General features: G+C 40.7%; 2 protein-coding genes across 4 annotated transcripts in view; both read left to right on the top strand.

The window, feature by feature from the left end:
- Positions 1 to 24,796, top strand: part of si:dkey-33c12.4 (uncharacterized protein LOC560112 homolog) — a 46,545-nt gene extending 21,749 nt beyond the window's left edge. For both annotated transcript variants that reach the window (XM_044142854.1, XM_044142855.1), the window contains 8 exons: positions 20,716 to 20,857; positions 21,362 to 21,466; positions 22,245 to 22,353; positions 22,455 to 22,668; positions 22,798 to 22,872; positions 23,492 to 23,594; positions 23,943 to 24,028; positions 24,122 to 24,796. In XM_044142854.1, coding sequence (XP_043998789.1) covers positions 20,716 to 20,857; positions 21,362 to 21,466; positions 22,245 to 22,353; positions 22,455 to 22,668; positions 22,798 to 22,872; positions 23,492 to 23,594; positions 23,943 to 24,028; positions 24,122 to 24,266 — 979 coding nt within the window. In that variant the 3' untranslated portion in view covers positions 24,267 to 24,796. The remainder of the gene's footprint in view (positions 1 to 20,715; positions 20,858 to 21,361; positions 21,467 to 22,244; positions 22,354 to 22,454; positions 22,669 to 22,797; positions 22,873 to 23,491; positions 23,595 to 23,942; positions 24,029 to 24,121) is intronic.
- LOC122846131 (uveal autoantigen with coiled-coil domains and ankyrin repeats-like) lies at positions 1,553 to 17,438 on the top strand. 2 transcript variants are annotated; one of them, XM_044142914.1, is made up of 2 exons: positions 1,553 to 1,892; positions 15,958 to 17,438. In XM_044142914.1, the coding sequence occupies exons 1-2, from the start codon at positions 1,572 to 1,574 to the stop codon at positions 16,933 to 16,935; spliced, it is 1,299 nt and encodes a 432-aa protein (XP_043998849.1). In that variant the 5' UTR covers positions 1,553 to 1,571; the 3' UTR covers positions 16,936 to 17,438. The 2 variants fall into 2 exon arrangements, with proteins under 2 accessions (XP_043998849.1, XP_043998847.1); XM_044142912.1 differs by having other exon boundaries at positions 1,553 to 1,916; positions 15,982 to 17,438.
- Positions 24,797 to 25,025: the final 229 nt, after the last annotated feature.

Genomic DNA, 25,025 nt, shown 5'->3' with positions numbered 1-25,025 from the left:
CCGTTTCCGGCCAGCCATCTTGGCCAGCTCGTCCTCTGTGATGTCGTCGCTATGGAAACGCTGCTGGAGCTCCAGGCTGCATTTGTTTGGGGTACGGCGACCAACAAAGCTTGAGACGTTCACCACCTGTCCTAAAAACGAATGCAGAGATGACTTGCATGTTACCAACAAGTTCTGTATTGTTTCCAAAATACTACAACAGATCAAAATAGATTCGTTCTCTCCATTAACTACAGTTAAAATGCTTAGTAGGGAGGCAGTAAGTAGAGGTGCACCGATAAATCAGTTCAGATTTCCTTAATTTAACGCGGTTGGCTGATATTTACACGTCATCCACCAATGTCTGAAAATCAGTCGCTATATTTAACGACTTTACTGACAAAAAAACAAAAAACAAATTGGTATCGGCCAAAATCAGAATTTGCAGAAAGTCTGCAGGTCAGGCTTTTTAATGATTGCTGATTGGCCAGAAAACTCCTACGAGCTCCACCCAAGGAAGTAAAGTCCTTAGCTGCTGAGCTAAAGATAATTTGGCTCATTTGAACATGAGCTGAACCTTTAATGAGTTCCTGTGAAGGAGGAGCCTTGTGTCTCACTTCTTCAGATGCAGCTGTGTGTTCTGCACGCGGTTTGAAAAGAGTGAAGGAGGAGTGCAAGAAGCTGGCAGCAAAGAAGTTTGTCTGTAGGGTCACTTCTGGACACACAGAGTCGTGCAACTAAAGACAGTTATAAGATCTAAAAGTCAGCCCCTCATTACAAAAAAGTGATTCAAAATATTCATGCGCAGGATTGGAGATTTTAAAAGATGACAATGCATTTAAAATGTGACAGATAAAAAGTATGATATGAGAACAGGTCAAAGACCAACATCAAATAAAAAACTGAACTGACAATTTCTTTAATAAACACAAACAATAATGTACTGTTCTTAATCCACAGTTAATTTGAAGGTTAAATAACTAAAAACTAAAGTTATTGCTGTGGAGACCAGAGTGTTGAAAACAACATGAAGGAAAGTCCAAGTGAAACCTCACAAAATAGTGTGAGAATTGATAATTTTTAATCCACCAGTGTGGTCTCTCATGTTGTGAAGCCGACATTTCTAAAACTATGTAGTGTGAACTGGGCTTATATCTTGTAAGATTTGGCTGCTTTGGGTGAAATAAGTTTATATATATATATATATATATATATATATATATATATATATATATACATAAGTGGATACAACAGAGGAAAGCCTGGGAAGATGTCATTTATAGTGACTGCAATCAGGTGGAAAACTAGAGAAAAATAGCGGCAACTGGCTGGGAGAGGAGAACTGAAAAGTTCCTCATTAGAGGTTGAAGCAGTCAAAACTATCAGTGGAGATCCTGTGAATGCAGCCAGGATAAAAGCGTAGATCCTTCTGACAAATTCCAGGCCTCTGGTAGCAGGGCACAGCTGAAGAGGAAGAAGAATCACCAGCAGAAGGTGGGGACAGGGTATATATATCCTTAGAATATCAGAGTCTGGTCCTCATTGCTGTTGCCTAGCAACATTATTCATTGACACTGTCTCAAATTAGACTGATGCCCAGAGATGAACTGGTTACATTGCTTGTAGATTTTCTACAACGGTTAAAAGAAAAATCAGCAATTTTGATCAAGGAAGACATACTGGAGCAGGACCTGGAAAAAGCCCAAGAACAAATTGACCTTTTAAACGAGAAAGTTGATTCGTTGACTAAAGATTTACAGATTTCTCACAGGCACAACAGATATTTGAACAATGAAAAAATACCTAAATTAAAACTAGAGATAGAGACCTGGACTTCCCACAGAAATCAGTTGTTAGCTGAGGTGAAGTCCTATCAAAGTAAGGTAAAAGATTTACAAAACTCTTTGAAAAACCAGGAGAGGGACTACAAACTTCAGATTGAAAAGAAGAAAAGGCAAGTGACGTCTCAATTCACTGCATATAGACTTAAGACTGAAAAGAATGAACATGAAATTAAAAGACTTGAAATCGAATTGTCCAAGAAAGTCAACGAGATCGGCTTGAAGAACAATGAAATTCAGAAAGAAAAAGAGAAGTCCAAACTTCTTGAGACCTCTATCAGAGAACTAGAAAAGAAACTGATAGAGGAAGAAAATGAAAACAAAAATCTGACGAAGAAACTGGCAAAAACTCCAAGGGATGAAGCCATTGAAAGGACCAGGATCGCGTTTGAAGCCAGACTGGATTTTGACGCCTTCGCTAAGGAAAAGCAGCGAAGCAGGATGTTACAAGAATTGCTCACAAAAAAAGATCGGCAGCTCAATGAGCTCTTGGAGGAGCAGGCAAAGAGACGACCCTCGCCCTCCAAGGTAAAGACAGAGGCTGAAATAGAAAAAAAAAGGTTTGAACCAACTGCGGCAGATTGGAGACAGGTTAAAAGAGACAACGTGGCTTTAAATGCCGAGATAAAAGTACATATGGAGAACAGGCAGAAAGACCAACATCAAATAAAAATACTAACTGAGCAATTGTCAGAGGTCAAAAGAGAGATGCTGTTCAAGAGAATTGAACAAGCGGATTTGAAGAAATCCATAAGTAAGAAAAAAGAAGACATTGCTGTGGTGAGACCAGATGTTGAAAACAACATGAAGGCACCGACTGAAAATAGCGAAATTAGATATTTACCACCAGTTGTTTCCAACCTCGAGCCACCCAAACCAAAGGTATCTTCCAATCGAAGAACTTTGCGTTTGGGTGAAGGCAAATTATTGCCAGATTTTAAAGACAATTTAACCACACAACGTAAGCCACAACCCCCTAGCCAAGGAAAGCCTGGAAGACCTCCATTTATAGCGGGAGGCAGGACGGGGTGGAAAATCTAACCGGAAAAAATAGCGGTCAACCTGGTGGGAGAGGAGAACGTTAAAGTTCCCTCATTAGAGGTTGAAGGCAACAAAATATCGTGAGATGCGTTTGTGAACGTCGCATACAAGAGGCGTATACACCTTGGGGCTGGGCTTTAACCCATGGAGCCCAGCAGGGCACAGCTGAAGAGGAGACAGGATTCCCCAGCAGAAGGTGGGGACCTTGGTGATCTGATCCTGGGCTACAGAAGCTCCCTGTACTTCCAGAGTCTGGTCCTCATTGCTGGCAGCAACTCGGGCTCGTTTCCAGTGAGAGCTGGACTCCGCCAAGGCTTTTGTCACTAATTCTATTCAATACTTTTATTGACAGAATTTGTAGGCACAGCCAAGGCGTTGAGGGGATTCGATTTGGTGGCCTTAGGATCACATCTCTGCTTTTTGCAGAAGATGTGGTCCTACTGCCTTCATCAGGTCGTGATCTACAGCTTTCACTGGAGCGATTCGCAGCCGAGTGTGAAGCAGCCGGGATGAGGATCAGTGCCTCCAAATCCGAGACCATGGTTTCGGATTTGGAGACCATCTGGTCAGGGTGCCTCCTGGACGCCTCCCTGGTGAGGTGTTTCAGGCACATCCCACCGGGAGAAGGCCAAGGGGAAGACCCAGGACAGCTGATCTGGGAACTCCTGGACCAAGTGGCTGTGGAGAGGGAATCTGGTCATCCTCACTTAGGCTGTGATCTGAAGTGGATGATGGATGGATGGATGGACAGTTGGTATACGCCTCTTGTATTAACTAATAACGTTTAGACTTTTATTTATTCTCGCTGTTTGGCCATATCCATAGTTTTCTGTGTTAGTCTAATCAACTTTAGATTAACTCATTAATTAATAACTTGCGTTCCTCCCTGTCCTGGACATTGTGTTTTTTCTACGAAACACTTATTAAACTCAATACATAGGTTTTCTCCGGGTGCTCCGGTTTTTCCTACCTTCGGGAAAAAAGCGATTCGGTTAATTGGTGTCTTTTAAATTTATCTTAGTTTCTCGCTCACTAACCGTTAGAAATAGAAAGAATATTAACTTATTAACTTATGCGATCTGAAGCGAAAGAAGATGGATGGATGGAGGGATGGATGGATGGATGGATGGACAGTTCGTATACGCCTCTTGTATTTACTAATAACGTTTAGACTTTCATTTATTCTCGCTGTTCGGCCATATTCATAATTTTCTGCGTTAATCTAATCAACTTTAGATTAACTCATTAATTAATAACTTGCGTTCCTCCCTGTCCTGGACATTGTGTTTTTTATACAAAACACTTATTAAACTCAATACATAGTTTAATAACTATGTATTAAACTATGACACCAATTCGGTTAATTGGTGTCTTTTAAATTTATCTTAGTTTCTCGCTCACTAACCTGTAGAGATAGAAAGAATATTAACTTATTAACTTATGCGATGTGAAACAAAAGAAGATGGATGGATGGATGGACGGACGGACACGAGAGATTATACGACATAAGTGTTTTGTGCCTGGGAAAACTTCAAAGCGGTTTTAGTTACACATTAAACTGTAGATATTAGTTTTTCTCTGCAGGGTAGAAAAAACAAATATCTGCACAGTTCTGTTATGTATATATATATATATATATATATATATATATATATCACAGAACTGTGCATATAAATGCACATATATATATGTATATGTATATATATATATATATATATATATATGTATATTTATATATATATATATATATATATATATATATATATATAAATATATGTGTGTGTGTGTGTATATATATAAATCATAGAACTGTGCAGATATTTGTTTTCTAGAACTGTGCATATAGAAAACAAATATCTGCATATATATATGCATATATATATATATATATATATATATATCACAGAACTGTGCATATATGCATATATATAAATGCATATATATATGCATATATGCAGAGTTCTGATATATATATATATATATATATAAGTGCATATATATATAAATATGCATATATATATACATATATATGTACATATGTATATATATATATATATATATATATCATAGAACTGTGCAGATATTTGTTTTCTCTGCAGGGTAGAGAAAACAAATATCTTCACTGTTACAGAACTGCACTGTAATAGTGCAGTTCTTAAATGGACTGATACAGTGCATTTAAGAACTGTAAAAATTTAAGAACTGTAAAAAAAGTTCTCAGACATTTTCTAAAAAAGTTATTAAAGTCTTTGACTTTTAAAAAAAGAAAAGTCTTTGAATTAACGTAATTAAATCATGGAAAGGATTTCCACACGATTAAATAGCTTTCTTTCAGCATGAAGCATGTTTGTTGAGCCAACTTAGTTTTCATGAGTTGGATCAACTTAATAATTAGTGTGAAGGTATCACTGTAACATCAGTTGGTTTCTCCAGTGTGTTGTGGTGGCGTAGGGTTTTAGCACACTGCACGTTTGGAGGCCTTAGTCCTCGATGTGGACGTTGCTGGTTCGACTCCTGGTCCTGGCAACCTTTGCCAAGTCCTCACCCTGTCTGCCTACTGTCTCAAAAAAATACGAGTCACTAGCGCCGCAAAAACTCTTCGGAGAAAAAAAAAACAGTTGGTCTCAACTAAATTGCCGTTAATTTTGGTCAAGTAAATTATTTGGTCCAAAGCGTTGCACATTAGTTGGGCTAGCTCTTTTAAATGACATTGGGTCCAATCAACCTTAATAAATTAAATTGAGCCAACACTTTGCTTTAAATTGGAATAACCATAATAAAATAAGTTGACCTAACACATTTGCTTTAAATAGGAGTAACAGAATTACATGGTGCTGAAATAAAGCAAAGTAATCAGGTGGAAAACCTTTCCATGATTTTTTTACGCTCGTCAAAAGAGGTATTTTTTTTTCAGTGTATTTATTCTTGCACTTTGACCATAGCCATAATTTTCTGTTTTAATCTAATCAACTTTAGATTAACTCATTAGTTAATAACTTGCATTCTTATGTAACGGTGGCAAACAGAGATGAAGATTGAGTCCGTTTTAATTACGGATTAACGGATTAACATTTTAATTTAATAATTGTTACAAAGTAACTTCGTTAGCGATATGGTTTTTTTTTATAGCCGTTGGAACAAAAAAAAAAGAACACATCCACTTCCGTTCCACAACCGTCGTTTCCTAGCAACGGCGGAGTGATATTGACCCCCCTCCGCAACCACGTCAAACTGCGACACCACTAGTAAATAACACACAACGAAACACAAAACAGTATTAATAAACACAAAACAGTATCAATTTACCTCGACTATTCCAAAATGGCCACACTCTCCCCCTCATTAAAAAATAATGTCCTATGACATTTTAAATACCTTTTACTGGAAGTGTTGTTATAAGTAAGGTGCTTAACATGACATTCATTACATACATACATTACATATTATTGTAATAGTGTCCACCACTAACAGAGGATATTGTCCAGTTACAAATACTTCTAAATATGTTCAGATCATCTCTAGTGTAACAGAACCTTCATTTCAGCCACAGTTTTTTCTGATACCAGCCTTTTGTCTTGAAAGCACAGTCAATACACTGTCTTTTGAGAATTCATGTTTAGTCTTTTTCTTTTGAATGTAATTCTTAAACCTATATACAGTGTGTCTTTAACTCTGTACTTTAACACCTGGAACTACCCAGGGTCGCCAAAGTTCTTTACAGGTTGGGATCATACTCGCAGGTAGTTCTTTAATGTCTAATTCCACCATGGTTGGCTCACCCAAAGCACAATAGGTCAGCATCCTCGGACGGCGACGCTCTCTCTTTGGGTAGCTGGATGCAGGTGGTGGAACAGCTGCATCCTCTTCTTCCTCAGAAGCTGTTTCTGCAGATGGCTCAGGAAGATCCTGGTGTAGCTCCATGTCTTGGCCTCCATCTTCTTCTTCTGGTATGTTGTCCATCCAATTAGCCTGAGATTCATTCACTTTCGGTGCATTGTCTTTGTCAGGCAGGTCTGGTGTAAATGGTTCAGCATCTGGGTTTACGCTGACAGCTCGTTGACCACTGTGCTGAGCAGGAGGAAACTGGCACACTAGCTCCATTTCCTCATCCCTCTCACTGTCTGAAGATTCTTCTTGTTGACAAAGATGACATGGAGATGTATTCGACTTAGTCTTTTTAGTCCTTTTTGTCATTTTTGTGTCTATTTCTGGGTTGTCGATTGGCAGACTGTCACAAGGGAGCAGGAGGTTCCTATGCAGCACACGTCTTTTGCCACCTCCTTCTGGTACTACTTCATATACTGGGCTGATATCACTTCTTCTCTTTGTGATGATGTGCACTTTATCTTCCCAAAAGGATCTGAGCTTACCAGGACCTCCTCTCTCTGATAAGTTGCGTACAAGCACACGCCCCCCCGGCTGCAGGTCAGCTCCATAAACTCTTTTGTCATATCCTTTTTTTCCTCTGTTCGATTCACAGGTGGCAGTTTTGGTTGCGATCTTGTAGGCTTGCTGCATCCTGCTTTGCCAATCTTTGACATACTCAGCGTAGCTTTGCTGTGTTTCATTAGGCTGTATGCTAAACAGGAGATCTATCGGCAGACGTGGGGATCGCCCATAGAGTAGATAATATGGAGCAAAGCCAGTGGTGTCACTGCGGGTGCAGTTATATGCGTGCACCATCTTACATAACAACTTTTTCCAGTCAGACTTTTGGGCACTTGTGAGCGTACGGAGCATAGACAGCAGGGTTCTGTTAAATCGCTCCACTTGTCCGTTACCCTGTGGGTGGTAGCAGGTAGTGTGGGACCCTCGCACGTGACAACACCTCTGCAGTTGAGCCATCAACTGGTTTTCAAATTCCTTCCCCAAGTCATGGTGGACTTTCTCCGGGAAGCCAAAGCGAAGGGCAAAGTCATCAAATAGCTTTTCCACAACTGTTTTTGCGGATTTGTTTTTCGTGGGGTAGGCCTGTGCAAAGCGAGTGTAGTGATCCATTATACCCAGAATATACTCATAGCCTTGCTTACAGGCCTCTAGATGCAGAAAATCAATTGAAACCAGTTCGAATGGACGTGTTGTCACAATTGGCATCAGTGGTGCTCTGGCTGCTCTCTGTGGTCGTTTTGACTTTAGACACTGTTGATCTATATGTATTATCGATGAATCGGAAGCATGGGATCACACGTGCAGAAAATCAGCCAACACAAATAATCAGACTTTACTTATTTTATTCTTTTTAGCGCTAAAAAGAAAGAGACGCTTACCCTCACAGGCTAATTTGTTGTGACGTGAATACACCGGGATTAAACAGCATCTGATCAAAAACGGACGATCCATTCTTTATATCTAAGACACGCCTCACTGGTCGTCTGATGAACTACGTCAGCTAAGGAATGTTATGATATCATGGTGTCAGCTTAAGTTTCATTTCTACTGAAAGCCTTTTGTTTGAAAGTGAAACATGCAAGGTCAAGTTCCATTCCTCCAAAAACTCTCTGTGCATAAATGAAACATACTATGTGTGAAATACAGCTGTATGTGCATGAGTACACGTGCAACCCTGGATAAGCGTCTCAACAACACTCACACACTTGGGTCACAAAATGTTCTGTATCCTGCTGCATTCTGACCCAATAAAACCTGTCTCGGATCAGATTCAGAGGTTCAAATGGTTGGGTGAAATCTGGATACCCAAGGATGGGAGGCTCAGTGAGTTTGTCAATAAGTGTGTTTATTGTCTCTTGATGGTTCTGTGTCCAGTGAATGGGAGTGTTTGATGGGAGGTTACCTTTATTTCTTGCAGTGTTGGTGTTCCGTCTGTCTTTTTGCCTTCCTGATGGTGGAGTTTCAGGTTGATTTTCCAGTGGATTAGCCAGAAGCTGGTAGAGGGGCTTAGCTATTCTGGAGAAGTTTGGTATATATGTTCGATAATAGGAGAGAAATCCCAGCATTTTTCTCAGATCTCCCCTTCAAAGCTTGAACTGGTGCCACTTCTGCTGGGTCCATCAGAGCCCTCACCAGAGGCTCACTCTTCTTTTGAACACCTCACACTTCTTTGGGCTCAGCTTCACTCCATGCTTCTGGTATCTTTGCAACACAGTTCTCATGTGGTTGAGATGATCCTCAAAACTTGGGCTGTGAACTAAGTTGTCATCCAGATAGGGCTGGCATATCACATCCCTTAAACCAATCAGACATTCCTCCACTTTCTTTCTGGGCAGCCCACTGGTACAAACCCCATGGTGTTATGAAAGCAGTTAAGGGCTGACCTTTTCATCCAGAAACTCTCCCTGATCTAATACAGAGAACCAGGAGCTGCCAGTTAGAGAATCAAGCATGTCTTGGATTCGGGAATAGGGTGGCGGTCAGGGACAGATTTTTGTTTAATTCCGGTACACAACCTCAGACCCCATCTTTCTTTCTCACACACCACTGGTGATGCATATGGGGAATGTGACTGAGTTATCCAGCCTCTATTCAGTAGATCTTGAAGGTATTCTTTAACTTCCTGATGTAATGGCAGAACTGACATATACCGTTTCCGGACTATAAGCCGCAACTTTTGTCTCACGCTTTCGACCCTGCGGCTTATACAACAGGAATATATCTGTAGAGGAAGACTAATGTAACGTCGTGCTTTGTGCATGAATAAAATTAGCTTGAACAGACCCTCATCATGGAGAATGCAAGAAGAAATGCATATGATGCAGCTTTCAAGTTAAAAGCAATCGAGCTGGGGAAACAGACACTGAGGAAGAAGACTTCCATGGTTTTCAGTGCACAGGAGGAAGAGGATGACGGCTCTCCGTGACTTTTAACCAGTATGTTATTTAAACCAACCCTGTTAGTGCTGTTTTGCTATATTGCTGCTGTTCAGAAAGAAAAGCTACGGCATATTATTAAAACTTTAAAAACACTTTCTGTGTACCGTCTTTCTTTGTAAATATCTCATTTTTCAATGTAGGCACATGCGGATTATACACCGGTGCGGCTTATGTATGTACAAAATGTGTTTCCTTTAAAAATGTAGGGGGTGCGGCTTATAATCAGGTGCGCTCTATAGTCCGGAAATTGCGGTATGTTTTCTTCACTGGAGTGGTGTCATGCAGAGTGATTTGAAGTTTCAAAGAGGGAATTAAACCTATGTCATCTTCATCATAGGCGAATGCATGACACTCTTCTCTCAGTATCTGTCTCACAGTCTGTCTTTGGCTTTCCGTTAAGTGGCTGAGGTCAACTGGAGGATCCCACTGTGTTGGCTTCTGTTTTTCTGCTTTGCTGTTGATAATCAGGGACTGAGCTGCAGCTGGCTTTGTTCTGGGTGAAGGGTCATCTTGTTGTTGTTCACCAACAGTGATGTTCAACTGTTGTGCATTTACAGTATAAGCTGTCTTTACTGCTTCTAGGTGCCCCAGGACTGCACGCTGATGTAGAGTAACATTATACTTATTGGTGTTGGAAATTGGGATTGATATGAATCCTGAGCTTTCTGTAGGAACTGTCATGAGACCCTCCTCAACACTGACACCTTCTGGCAGCACCGAGTCTTCCCTGGGAACAAAAAGAAGGTCCTCTCCTCTGAACTGAGTTCCAGTATTAACTTTAACATGGATGATGGTGATTTGTTCAGCTGCTAATTTGATTCGACTTCTCCCTGTGTGCACAAGACCCACATCAACCTGACTATCTGATGTCTGAATTAGTTTGACAATTGTCTGTGCAGTTTGGACAGTGACAGCAAAGGCTTCACACACATTTTGGATGACTTCAGGTTTCCGGTGTTTAAGTGTGTTGTCTCCTAGCACTTCCTCTATAACATTGTAGCCAATTATTGGCTGTTGTGCCACACTGGAGTCACTTGACACAAGTACCGGTACCAACAGGGGTTCTGCTGAGAGTGAATCTTTAGCCAGTCTAAATTCCACTTCCACCCAGCCCAGAAAAGAAATTTGTGTCTGATTTGCTGCAAGCCCAATAAGTGTATCCACCTCCAGTAGTTCATTCAGAGGTCTAACTCGCTGGTGTGGTAAGTGTAATTGTCTCCATTCTTCATTAATGAGACATGCCTGGGCACCAGTGTCCCATAATACTTCTACTGGCGTGGCATCCATCCAACAATGAACAATGCAACTCTTACCTATGAGGTTCAGAAGTTTCTGTCTGCTCCGTGGATTCATGTAGTGAGCTGTTGGGGTAGATGAAAGTTCTGTATGGGAGCCTGGTTTGTTTGTGGTGGGACTGAGTGTTTTGTGTGGGGCTACTGAGGGTCCTGGCCCAGCAGCCCTGTCCCGTTTCCCTGCTGTCCCCTGTTCTGACGGCAGCCTCTGGCAAGGTGTCCTCCTTGACCACACTTATAACAGTGAGTGCACATCTCCCCTGACTGTGCTTCTAGACAGGCTGGGCAACCTCTGGGTCTGCTGTAGCTGGATGTGGTAGCTCTCTCTGTCTGATGTTTCTTAGTAATCTCCACTGTTTCCAACACCAGTTTCTTTAGTTCTAACATTTCAGCCTTCAGTCCTTCGATGAGTTTAGTTGTTCCTGCTTCCTGTTCTGTGTTTCGATTTTTCTTGGCCCCTCTCAGTACATCCTTGGTCATTACTTTGTCCCCTATCTCACCTCTGGTTGCAGCTTCTTCCATGGAAGGAGGTTGAAACTCATGTATGCCTCCTTCAGCTCTCAGTTCATTTATTTTTGGGAACCTACTCACTGCACTTTTTCTCAGTTTTTTTTGTCTTTCTTGCTCTAAGTTTGCAGCTTCACTCACCCGCTCAATTAGGACCTCATCTGATACTGCAGGATTAGTCAGGTAAGGTTTTAGTTGGAATTTTACTGCATCGCTTAGCAGTCCTGTGTCTATGGAACGCAGAAATTTCCTTTGTATCGGTTCTGGGCTGAATTGTTCGCTTTCATCCTCTTCTTTTGATTTCCAGAGCATTTTTTCTTTCAGTTCTATAGCTCTAAATAAAAAATTCTGTGCAGATTCTTTTGGATCTTGTGAGATGTTCATCAGCTGATGAAGGAGGTCAGAGGAAGAGTCCACTTTAAAATGGCTTTTTAGGATAATTTTCAGAGTGGACAGTGTCAGTCCTCTTTTGATTTCCAGCATCTCTCTCAGGTGAAGCCCTGGGCTTATGGCCCGTATGACTGCTTCCAGGATCTACGCTGTCGGGCTTTGTTATGTTCTTCCTGGAATTCCTTGTACTTGACTTTTAGTGAGTTTAATTCACCTTCGTCAGCTTGTGTCTGTTCTGGTGTTCTGGGATCATCCGACGCCCAAGATTCCATTAAGGTAATTAAATTCTGGAGAAACTGTTGAAACGATTCAGGTTCTTCCTCATTTCCGATATCGTCCACTGTTGTCTCTGCTAGTCTGATGAGGGAACGCCGAGTTTGGCCAGTAAACCCTCCTGAAGATTCATCACTCTTGAGGTATTTACAATCTAAAATTAGCTCTGAGTTCTCTAACATAAGCAGCGTTCTGCTCACTTCGTCTTGAAGCTGCTCCATCGGTAGTTTCTCCTCCGTCTTCGGTTCGTCTCGTTTGGATTAGTTACTTTTAGCTGAACTCCTCCCGGGGCTGGCTCGCCAAAAATGTAACGGTGGCAAACAATCAACAGAGAGATGGAGATTGAGTCCGCAACATTTTAATTTAATGATTGTTACAAAGTAACTTCGTTAGCGGTATCGTTTTTTTTAACAGCCGTTGGAACAAAAAAAAAAAAGAACACATCCACTTCCGTTCCACAACCGTCGTTTCCTAGCAACGGCGGAGTGATATTGAGCCCCCTCCGCAACCACGTCAAACTGCGACACCACTAGTAAATAACACACAACGAAACACAAAACAGTATTAATAAACACAAAACAGTATCAATTTACCTCGACTATTCCATCAAAATGGCCTGTGTGCCACACTTACCTGTACTGAACATTGTGTTTCTTTCTACGATACACTCTTTAAATGGGATGCATAATTTTGTCGCAGCCTTCCAAAAACCAACATTTCCAACAAAGGTCTCTAGGGGACGCAGAGTAAGAGACAGTAACAGCGAGCTAGCCATCCAGTAAATTAAGTGTAGCCATATATTTATAGTTTTCTTCTGTTACCACAGCCAGGGGCGCAACTACATATTTTTTAGGTGGATGCGAACATCTTACTGGCGCCCCCCACCCTCCCAGGACATAAACTTGTAGAAGTGACCCAAAGAGCCGCTTCTGTTAGCCTGTCTAGAACCTCCTATGGGCTGCAGGTCTGAGGCTTTTTGTTAGCATGTTTTCTATCATTCTTACGGCTTGATAGGAAGCCTGATCCAAACTGGCAACCCGCATTAATAAAATGGTGAAATAATATTGACCACAAAACACTATTTATAAAAGATATCTATTTATTTTAATGCCCCTATTAAGCTTCACTGTGATGGTTTAGCCTGTCTCTTCCCACTACCATCTATATTTTTGCCAGAGGTTTTACTTTAAGGACGGTGTAGTATCGGGTGGACATTTTAAAAAGGCGCGGGTTGATAGCAGCTCACTGCGGCTGCGTAGTGTCCGCTAGGTAACCATGACAACAGCGTCAGTTCGGAGAGTCCTATTTAGGTCCCGCAACAATTTATATGACCCTAATATTTCGCGTGTTTTGTTTTGGTCATTATTATTACACTTATTGTTGAGATGTGTGTGAATCGCGTCCCGTATTGGTTTAACACGGGCGGAGACAATAACAACCAGCTGTCATTTTAGGCTAGCTTAAGCTAACCTGAATATTTACAACTCTCTTGTTGATACACTGACATTACTTACCTTCTGTCTTTCAACCACTTTCAAAAGATCTTCTTCGTCTCTCCAACATCTTTATCCTTCCCCCTCTTCCGTTTTCTGTTTTGTGCCCCGAAGTGTTTTCTGCGCCTCATCTTTAGCTCCCTGTTGTCGAGGCATTACGACAAATTTAAAAGAAAAAAACGCGCCTCAGCTCGAAGAGCTGCTCAAGTTATCTGTATGGGAGGGGAGAGCGGCTGTCAGGAGGGGAGGGCGCCTAATCAGTGCTGTTCCTCTGTTGTTGATCATTTCATACACAAACAGCTGTTAAGTACATAAAATGCTGACTAGAAAAAAATCCCCCTCATCGTTTGGCGCTCCATAGACGTTCACCACCTGTCCTAAAAACGAATGCAGAGATGACTTGCATGTTACCAACAAGTTCTGTATTGTTTCCAAAATACTACAACAGATCAAAATAGATTCGTTTTCTCCATTAACTACAGTTAAAATGCTTAGTAGGGAGCCAGTAAGTAGAGGTGCACCGATAAATCAGTTCCGATTTCCTTAATTTAACGCGGTTGGTTGATATTTACACGTCATCCACCAATGTCTGAAAATCAGTCGCTATATTTAACGACTTTACTGACAAGAAAACAAAAAACAAATTGGTATCGGCCAAAATCAGAATTTGCAGAAAGTCTGCAGGTCAGGATTTTTAATGATTGCTGATTGGCCAGAAAACTCCTACGAGCTCCACCCAAGGAAGTAAAGTCCTTAGCTGCTGAGCTAAAGATAATTTGGCTCATTTGAACATGAGCTGAACCTTTAATGAGTTCCTGTGAAGGAGGAGCCTTGTGTCTCACTTCTTCAGATGCAGCTGTGTGTTCGTACCGCCTGGTTTGATGAGCGGCAGGAAGTGAGGCAAGAAGTCTCTGGCAGCAAAGAAGTTTGTCTGTAGGGTCACTTCTGCCTGGACGGCCACCAGAGTCGTGTCTGCAACTAAAGACAGTTCATAAGATCTAAAAGTCAGCCCCTCATTACACAGTGACTTCAAATAATATTCATGCCCTTGGATTCTTCACATTTTTTGCCGTTTTCATACAAAATGTGATGCATTTTATTGTAATTTTATGTGACAGATCAACATAAAGGAGTGCATTTAAGGATGTACTGATCTACTTTTTTTCCTTCCGACATGATATCTGAGGTTTTAGTATCGGTCAGTACCGGTCCAATACAATAAAACAGCTGAATCGACTTAAAACATTTCTTTTAATAAACACAAACAATAATGTACTCCAGTTCTTAATCCACAGTTTTAATTTTTGGTTACGTCTTTTTAGGGTTAAAATAAGTCCACAAACTAAAGTTACTGCTTCAACGTGGTCGTCCATGTTTGTTTACTCTAAGTTCAAGTGTGGTAGCGCAGAATTTCAAGGGATTTCATATCTGGATTGGAAAGTCCTTGAGTGAAACCTCACACTCTACAATCGAGTGTGAGGTAATACCTACAATTTTTAATCGACCAGTGTGTGGTCTCTCATGTTGTGAGAATCGGCCAACATTTCTAAAATTATGTAGTGTGAACTGGGCTTAAGACGTATATGTGCTTGTAAGATTTGGCTGTTTCTACAATAAAGTTTTATATATATATACGTGTGTGTATATATATATATATATATATATATATATATATATATATATATATATATATATATATATAAGCCTCTCAGGAGAGCTGGCTTTGCTGTTGCCTAGCAACATTGCATACATTAGATTTTTCCACTGATGGAATCTGATGATGTCATAGTGTTATGATGTCATAAGAGACAGAAGCCTTGAATATCCTGCATCTGAAGCAAACTGGCAGATCGCGAGGAGCAGCAACACGGACGGTAGTTTTGCATATTGGATTCATCGTTACTTTTTTTCGTAGCTTTTTGGATACGTTAGTTGGATAATAAAAATGTCGTTATTTGGTACAGATTCATTGACACTGTCTCAAATTAGACTGATGCCCAGAGATGAACTGGTTACATTGCTTGTAGATTTTCTACAACGTTTAAAAGAGAAATCTGCAATCTTGATAAAGGAAGACATACTGGAGCAGGACCTGGAAAAAGCCCAAGAACAAATTGACCTTTTAAATGAGAAAGTCGATTCGTTGACTAAAGAGTTACAGATTTCTCACAGGCACAACAGATATTTGAACAATGAAAAAATTCCTAAACTAAAACTAGAGATAGAGACCTGGACTTCCCACAGAAATCAGTTGTTAGCTGAGGTGAAGTCCTATCAAAGTAAGGTAAAGGATTTACAAAACTCTTTGAAAAACCAGGAGAGGGACTACAAACTTCAGATTGAAAAGATTGTAGAAGAAAAAAGGCAAGTGACGTCACAATTCACAGCATATAGACTTAAGACAGAAAAGAATGAACATGAAATTAAAAGACTTGAAATCGAATTGTCCAAGAAAGTCAACGAGATCGGCTTGAAGAACAATGAAATTCAGAAAGAAAAAGAGAAGTCCAAACTTCTTGAGACCTCTATCAGAGAACTAGAAAAGAAACTGATAGAGGAAGAAAATGAAAACAAAAATCTGACGAAGAAACTGGCAAAAACTCCAAGGGATGAAGCCATTGAAAGGACAAGGATCGCGTTTGAAGCCAGACTTGATTTTGACGCCTTCGCTAAGGAAAAGCAGCGAAGCAGGATGTTACAGGAATGCCTAACAAAAAAAGATCGGCAGCTCAATGAGCTCTTGGAGGAGCAGGCAAAGAGACGACCCTCGCCCTCCAAGGTAAAGACAGAGGCTGAGACAGAAAAAAAAAGGTTTGAACCAACTGCGGCGGATTGGAGACAGGTTAAAAGAGACAACGTGGCTTTAAATGCCGAGATAAAAGTACATATGGAGAACAGGCAGAAAGACCAACAGCAAATAAAACAACTAACTGAGCAATTGTCAGAGGTCAAAAGAGAGATGCTGTTCAAGAGAATTGAACAAGCGGATCTGAAGAAATCCTTAAATAAGAAAAAAGAAGACATTGCTGTGGTGAGACCAGATGTTGAAAACAACATGAAGGCACCGACTGAAAATAGCGAAATTCGATATTTACCACCAGTTGTTTCCAACCTCGAGCCACCCAAACCAAAGTTATCTTCCAATCGAAGAACTTTGCGTTTGGGTGAAGGCAAATTATTGCCAGATTTTAAAGACAATTTAACTACACAACGTAAGCCACAACCCCCTAGCCAAGGAAAGCCTGGAAGACCTCCATTTATAGCGGGAGGCAGGACGGGGTGGAAAATCTAACCGGAAAAAATAGCGGTCAACCTGGTGGGAGAGGAGAACGTTAAAGTTCCCTCATTAGAGGTTGAAGGCAACAAAATATCGTGAGATGCGTTTGTGAACGTCGCATACAAGAGGCGTATACACCTTGGGGCTGGGCTTTAACCCATGGAGCCCAGCAGGGCACAGCTGAAGAGGAGACAGGATTCCCCAGCAGAAGGTGGGGACCTTGGTGATCTGATCCTGGGCTACAGATGCTCCCTGTACTTCCAGAGTCTGGTCCTCATTGCTGGCAGCAACTCGGGCTCGTTTCCAGTGAGAGCTGGACTCCGCCAAGGCTTTTGTCACTAATTCTATTCAATACTTTTATTGACAGAATTTGTAGGCACAGCCAAGGCGTTGAGGGGATTCGATTTGGTGGCCTTAGGATCGCATCTCTGCTTTTTGCAGAAGATGTGGTCCTACTGCCTTCATCAGGTCGTGATCTACAGCTTTCACTGGAGCGATTCGCAGCCGAGTGTGAAGCAGCCGGGATGAGGATCAGTGCCTCCAAATCCGAGACCATGGCCTCGGATTTGGAGACCATCTGGTCAGGGTGCCTCCTGGACGCCTCCCTGGTGAGGTGTTTCAGGCACATCCCACCGGGAGGAGACCCCGGGGAAGACCCAGGACACTATGGAGGTTTCTCGTAGTGATCTGGGAACTCCTGGACCAAGTGGCTGTGGAGAGGGAATCTGGTCATCCTCACTTAGGCTGTGATCTGAAGTGGATGATGGATGGATGGATGGACAGTTGGTATACGCCTCTTGTATTAACTAATAACGTTTAGACTTTTATTTATTCTCGCTGTTTGGCCGTAGCCATAATTTTCTGTGTTAATCTAATCAACTTTAGATTAACTCATTAATTAATAACTTGCGTTCCTCCCTGTCCTGGACGTTGTGTTTTTTCTACGAAACACTTATTAAACTCAATACATAGGTTTTCTCCGGGTGCTCCGGTTTTTCCTACCTTCGGGAAAAAAGCGATTCGGTTAATTGGTGTCTTTTAAATTTATCTTAGTTTCTCGCTCACTAACCGTTAGAGATAGAAAGAATATTAACTTATTAACTTATGCGATCTGAAGCGAAAGAAGATGGAGGGATGGATGGACGGACGGACGGGCGGACAGTTCGTATACGCCTCTTGTATTAACTTATAACGTTTAGACTTTTATTTATTCTCGCTGTTTGGCCATATTCATAATTTTCTGCGTTAATCTAATCAACTTTAGATTAACTCATTAATTAATAACTTGCGTTCCTCCCTGTCCTGGACATTGTGTTTTTTCTACGAAACACTTATTAAACTCAATACATAGGTTTTCTCCGGGTGCTCCGGTTTTTCCTACCTTCGGGAAAAAAGTGATTCAGTTAATTGGTGTCTTTTAAATTTATCTTAGTTTCTCGCTCACTAACCGGTAGAGATAGAAAGAATATTAACTTATTAACTAAGAAGATGGATGGATGGATGGATGGATGGACACGAGAGATTATATGACATAAGTGTTTTGTGCCTGGGAAAACTTCAAAGCGGTTTTAGTTACACATTAAACTGTAGATATTTGTTTTTCTCTGCAGGGTAGAGAAAACAAATACCTGCACAGTTCTGTGCATATATGCATATATATATATATATAAATGCATATATATATATATCAGAACTGTGCGTATAAATGCACATATACATATATATGTATATATATATATGTGTGTGTGTGTGTATATATATATATATATATATATATAAATGCATATATGCACAGAACTGTGCATATAAATGCACATATATATAAATATGCATATATACATATATATGTACATATGTATATGTGTATATATATATATATATATATATATATATATATATATATATATATATCATAGAACTGTGCAGATATTTGTTTTCTCTGCAGGGTAGAGAAAACAAATATCTTCACTGTTACAGAACTGCACTGTAATAGTGCAGTTCTTAAATGGACTGATACAGTGCATTTAAGAACTGTAAAAATTTAAGAACTGTACAAATTTAAGAACTGTAAAAAAAGTTCTCAGACATTTTCTAAAAAAAGTTATTAAAGTCTTTGACTTTTAAAAAAAAAAAATGTCTGAATTAACGTAATTAAATCATGGAAAGGATTTCCACACGATTAAATAGCTTTCTTTCAGCATGAGGCATGTTTGTTGAGCCAACTTAGTTTTCATGAGTTGGATCAACTTAATAATTAGTGTGAAGGTATCACTGTAACATAAGTTGGTTTCTCCAGTGTGTTGTGGTGGCGCAGGGTTTTAGCACACTGCACGTTTGGAGGCCTTAGTCCTCGATGTGGACGTTGCTGGTTCGACTCCTGGTCCTGGCAACCTTTGCCAAGTCCTCACCCTGTCTGCCTACTGTCTCAAAAAAATACGAGTCACTAGCGCCGCAAAAACTCTTGGGAGAAAAAAAAAAGTTGGTCTCAACTAAATTGCCGTTAATCTTGGTCAAGTAAATTATTTGGTCCAAAGCGTTGCACATTAGTTGGGCTGGCTCTTTTAAATTACATTGGGTCCAATCAACCTTAATAAATTAAATTGAGCCAACACTTTGCTTTAAATTGGAATAACCATAATAAAATAAGTTGAGCCAACTCATTTTATTTAAATTAGAATAGCCATAATATATTAAGTTGACCTAACACATTTGCTTTAAATAGCAGTAACAGAATTACATGGTGCTGAAATAAAGCAAAGTAATCAGGTGGAAAACCTAGGTGGATGCGAACATCTCACCGGCGCCCCTTTTGTTAGCATGTTTTCTATCATTCTTACGGCTTGATAGGAAGCCTGATCCAAACTGGCAACCCGCATTAATAAAATGGTGAAATAATATTGACCACAAAACACTATTTATAAAAGATATCTATTTATTTTAATGCCCCTATTAAGCTTCACTGTGATGGTTTAGCCTGTCTCTTCCCACTACCATCTGTATTTTTGCCAGAGGTTTTATTTTAAGGACGGTGTAGTATCGGGTGGACATTTTAAAAAGGCGCGGGTTGATAGCAGCTCACTGCGGCTGCGTAGTGTCCGCTAGGTAACCATGACAACAGCGTCAGTTCGTAGAGTCCTATTTAGGTCCCGCAACAATTTATATGACCCTAATATTTCGCGTGTTTTGTTTTGGTCATTATTATTACACTTATTGTTGAGATGTGTGTGAATCGCGTCCCGTATTGGTTCAACACGGGCGGAGACAATAACAACCAGCTGTCATTTTAGGCTAGCTTAAGCTAACCTGAATATTTACAACTCTCTTGTTGATACACTGACATTACTTACCTTCTGTCTTTCAACCACTTTCAAAAGCTCTTCTTCATCTCTTCAACATCTTTATCCTTCCCCCTCTTCCGTTTTCTGTTTTGTGCCCCGAAGTGTTTTCTGCGCCTCATCTTTAGCTCCCTGTTGTCGAGGCATTACGACAAATTTAAAAGAAAAAAACGCGCCTCAGCTCGAAGAGCCGCTGCTCAAGTTATCTGTATGGGAGGGGAGAGCGGCTGTCAGGAGGGGAGGGCGCCTAATCAGTGCTGTTCCTCTGTTATTGATCATTTCATACACAAACAGCTGTTAAGTACATAAAATGCTGACTAGAAAAAAATCCCCCTCATCGTTTTGCGCTCCATATAGTGCAGCGCTCCTATGCGTTGCATGCACTGCATAGCCACCTTTTGCGCTACTGCACAAGATCACCGGACGTAAAATGACCTTTAAACTATGTTTACTGTTTCAGGCTGTTTGGAAATCGCTCTCTGTGTTATGAAAGGCTTGAGCAGTATGAAAGCGCCCTGAGGGATGCCGACCTGGCGCTCTCCATGGAGCCCAAATGGATAAAGGGTTTGTTTCGGAAAGGGAAAGCCCTCTGCGGCCTCAAGGTAAAACAAAGAGTGTCTGCTGGCATCTCTTGTTTCATTCTGTTACAATATGTATATTCTTTTAAGTCAAGTTACTTGACATTAATTCCCATTTCTTGTTTGCGTCGATTAGTTTAAGTAATCATCGTCTAATTTAACCAACTGATTAATCTTTAACTAGAGTTTATAGATCCAGTAAAAATGGGCGATTCGCTAAAAAGAAACCAATGCACCCGAAACTGTACAAAAATATTTATACATTTTGCATTTCAGAGGAAAAACATCTTTGTGAATATGTTTTACCTAAAATTCCTCAGGTTGTGGTTTTAGCTCCTTCTGGTTCAAATTCACTAAAGGAATGTTGTCCTTTTAGTTTATTTGCATCTTTTAATATATTTTATACGAATAATCTGCAGAACGTGCCAGTTTTGCTTATCTTCTATTAATCAGCAGAAGGTTTGTTGGAATAATCGGTTACTAGAACAACAGTCAGTTAATGCTTTGTTTTTGTTGCGACTCCTTCAGAGGTACCATGAAGCCTCCCTGATCTACAAGGACGTGTTGACGCTGGAGAGCTCCAGTGTTGAAGCTGCACAGGAGCTGAAACGAGCGCAGACGTTGCACCTTATGGTGGGTGTTGATATCTGTATGCTGCATTCAGACCAGTTAAGCTGGGGTTTTTTTTATTTACAAGTTTGAGAAAAATAAAGAAATGACTCAGGTAAAAAAGTAAAAACAAAAGAATCAGAAGTTAATGTTAGTACCTATTGGGCAAAAAATCTGGAAAGTGTGGAAAATTTACTGGGACCCTCAGACTTAAATCCACCTGAATCCGAGGCAAAACTTAATTTCTGGAGTTTGAAATGTTTTTGCTAAAAAAAATCGCCCAAAACGTCCGACTGTGGAGGTGCAAAGAGTCCTACTGCTGTCAGCGCAGCAGAAGGTGCTTTTACAAAGTGTTCAATAAGTTTAATAGATATAAAAGTTCTCCATAGCTGCCTTTCCGTTACAAATGTGTGCAACACTTTAATATTCAGCTTATATTGAAAAAAAAATCTAAATTTTCCTTTTTAATGAGAAACGAAATTCAAATCACACGTTAATTTTACTCACAAAAGAAGTCATTTAAAGAAACGTGGCACTCCTACTACTTCCTGTCGTCGCCAGTGGACACGTCCGACTGTTGGTCACGTAACTAGAGTGAAGTGAAAAAGTGTTTCCGTCACAGATTTGTGGAACACCAAAATTTTCTTACGAACAAAAAAACCCACCTCATTCTAGCGCTGAAACTTTTTCTAAATTTATTTTCGAGACGTCAAGTTGCGCTATTATGCGCCCAGCGGAAACGCAGCTGGTGTGTCCACAGTGAGTCACATTTAGGAAGCTGTGTGTGCTTTTGTTACCGCAGGAAATGGGTTTCTCCTGGGCGCAAAGCACCGAGGCCCTCAAAGCTCACCCGACCCTCGAGGAAGCCGTGGAAGCTCTGTTCGCCAGGAACAGACGCACAGACCCTGGAGGTAACGTTTCCAAAAATAAAAAAATAAAAATAAAAGACACTGAGCAGTTTCTCTCTGAATGTTACAGCTGCTCCACACTGTCCGCTCTCCTCCTCCTTCAGGGGCTCGAGCCATCTGGGACAAATTCAACCAGCCGCCGCATCAGGACAACAACGATGAAGACAAAGAGGAGGAGGAGAAGGACGATGACGGAGAGTGGACCGTCCTGCAAGCAGCCCGTCCACGAACGCAGCAAGTCAAAGACATCGACTGTCTGGGCCAAATCAGATCCAAATCCCAGTCGCCGACTCCTCGCTCCAGGAGTTCAGTCAAACCGTAAGCGGTCGCTCACGTTTCAGACGTCGGCTTCTCTTTGTCCTTTTTTGTTTTCAGTTCTTTGTGTCAGAAATGAGCAGCGATCTGCACTTTTGATTTAAGATGAATAACGGTGTGTTTCTCTCTAAGAGAGCTGTTTTCGGTGTGGGTGGGAACCCTGGGTCCTGCCATGACTTATCCAAAACTCCATGAGCTTTTCAGCAGGTGAGTTCTGACTTACAGGCCTGTGACCACAACATGTTGCTTGTCCCAGAAGTTATTGCGATAAACGGCAATGTTGTTGTTTGGAGACAGTAACGAGATAATAATGCAAGAACACATTCTCAAAGATCAATAAACTTTAAATTTTAATGCAGATTTAACAGTGGTTATATTTTAAATACCTAAAATAAAACCCAGAAACATCACATAAAATGAATTATGAAAACTCTGAAGTTGAGACCAAAGCTTTTGTCGTCCAGTTTTTGGTAGAAAGAGAGAAAATAGAAACCGATAAATCATGCAAATGAAAATTATTGAGCTGGTTGATTGATTTATTGTTCATTGCTACAGACCCCAGTGACTCATTCTTTACTCTGAGTCCCCGACTGTTTACTCTGTTGATGCAGAATAAACTTCTGTAAAATAACACTGACCCCTCCGCATGAAATCCTGAGTTCACTTAAACCAAACTTTAAGTGTAAAAACCTGAAATCTTCTTTTTGAAATAAACAAAAATGGCGGTTAGAATATATCTTTTCTTTTTTCCTCGTCGTAGGAAAATTCTTTGTACCAATTTAACCTTGCGTGTTGCTAAGGCGTCGTCGGTGTTTGTTTCTCTCAGAGTGGGGAAGGTGTACAGCATCAAGATGCTGCTGGAGCTGCAGTGTGCGTTTGTGAACTACACCCGGAAGGAAGACTGCGAGAGAGCCATCCAGTGTATCGACGTACGTATTTGTTTACTCCGGGTCGTCGTGGTGAGATGCGGAGCTGACGTTTCGAGACTTGAAGCCTCTCGGCATCAAGAGGATCCAGAATTTGGAGTCTTTTATCTGATTTTCAGGCTTTCGTGACCGTTTTTTTCTGAATATGTTCAAAAAATACCTGGAGCATGAAGCATAACCTCAAAATGTTTTTTTTTCCCCCCATTATCTTCTATTTATTATATGTATAATCAGCTAAACCCATATTTAATAGTTCTGCCATCAGTATATTGTCTGTTTAATTTTAATGACAGTGGATGATCAAGATACAGACGACCTTCGAGATAAGATCCGTTTTTGTTTCCTTTTCAGGGAATGGAAGTGGAAGGCGCTCCGTTGACTGTTCGATATCCCTTTAAGGGCCACACTGGAGAGACGGAGTCCTACCAGCGTCTTAGGTCAGAACACTGCACTCTTTCTTCAAGCGGCAGTAGCAGCTCCACCTTTACAGATTGAAGTTGAGAGAGCTTTTTTTATTTTTGTCTAAACAGTACGTACAAGAAGGAGTGCTTTTTCTGGCGGACGACGGGCTGCATGAGGGATGACTGCACCTTCAGACACATCCCAGAGCACAAGAACATCGACCGAGACAAGTTCACCAGCAGACTGGGTCTCCCTTCACACGCAGGGAATTAAAAATCAGTAAAAAGCAACATGCAGAGCTTTCACGCAGGGTCTTCGATTCAAGTGGATAAAAACACACTAAAAAGAGCTTAAGAAACTAAGAAAATTGTTCCTGTCCTTTGCATGCGTACGAACACGTATTTAACTGCGTAACATTTATTGGATCGTCAAATGAATGTGCCTTTTTATAACTGTGCTTAAAACGTGCCTCTAGCTCGGATGCTTACCTGACGGTCGGATAATGTGTGGAAGAGTGTAAGCTTTGTCGTTTTAAAAATGCTCTTGAAGAGATTTCTCTGGTTGAGTTCAAAGCCACCACTAGGTGGCGGTGTTATATTTTAACCCTTGTAGGATGGTTGGACCTATTTGCTTTAATTTTTAAGGCTGGGATTCTTGGACGTTTTTCTGCATAGTTGTTTCATGTTTTGCCTGTTGTTTTTCTTAATTTTTGTTTCTGGGGTTTGGGGTCTGTGCTGTGTGTGTGTGTGCGCAGACCGTCAATGGTTTGGTTTATGGCCATTAAAGTACTCCTGTTCCCAGAGTGTTGGCGCGTCTGTTTTGATTTTTTAAAAAATGGCTGCAGCTGATTCTTCGTCTGTGTTAGGCTCAGAGTATTGATGCCAAACAGGAAAATGGAAAGTTTATTTCATTGTTGAATTATTTTGTGTCACAGAGAATGTGTTCAGCTCTTGAATCTTCCTCTCTTACATTCCAGTCCCTGTGGCTGTGTGTCACGTTTGTTGATTTGGGGTAATATTTCACAAGGTTACT

Source organism: Gambusia affinis, linkage group LG16, assembly GCF_019740435.1.
Source record: "Gambusia affinis linkage group LG16, SWU_Gaff_1.0, whole genome shotgun sequence".
In the NCBI taxonomy this organism is placed as follows: domain Eukaryota; kingdom Metazoa; phylum Chordata; class Actinopteri; order Cyprinodontiformes; family Poeciliidae; genus Gambusia; species Gambusia affinis.
Note: the sequence above shows the minus strand (reverse complement) of the source record. Positions and strands in the feature narration are given on the sequence as shown.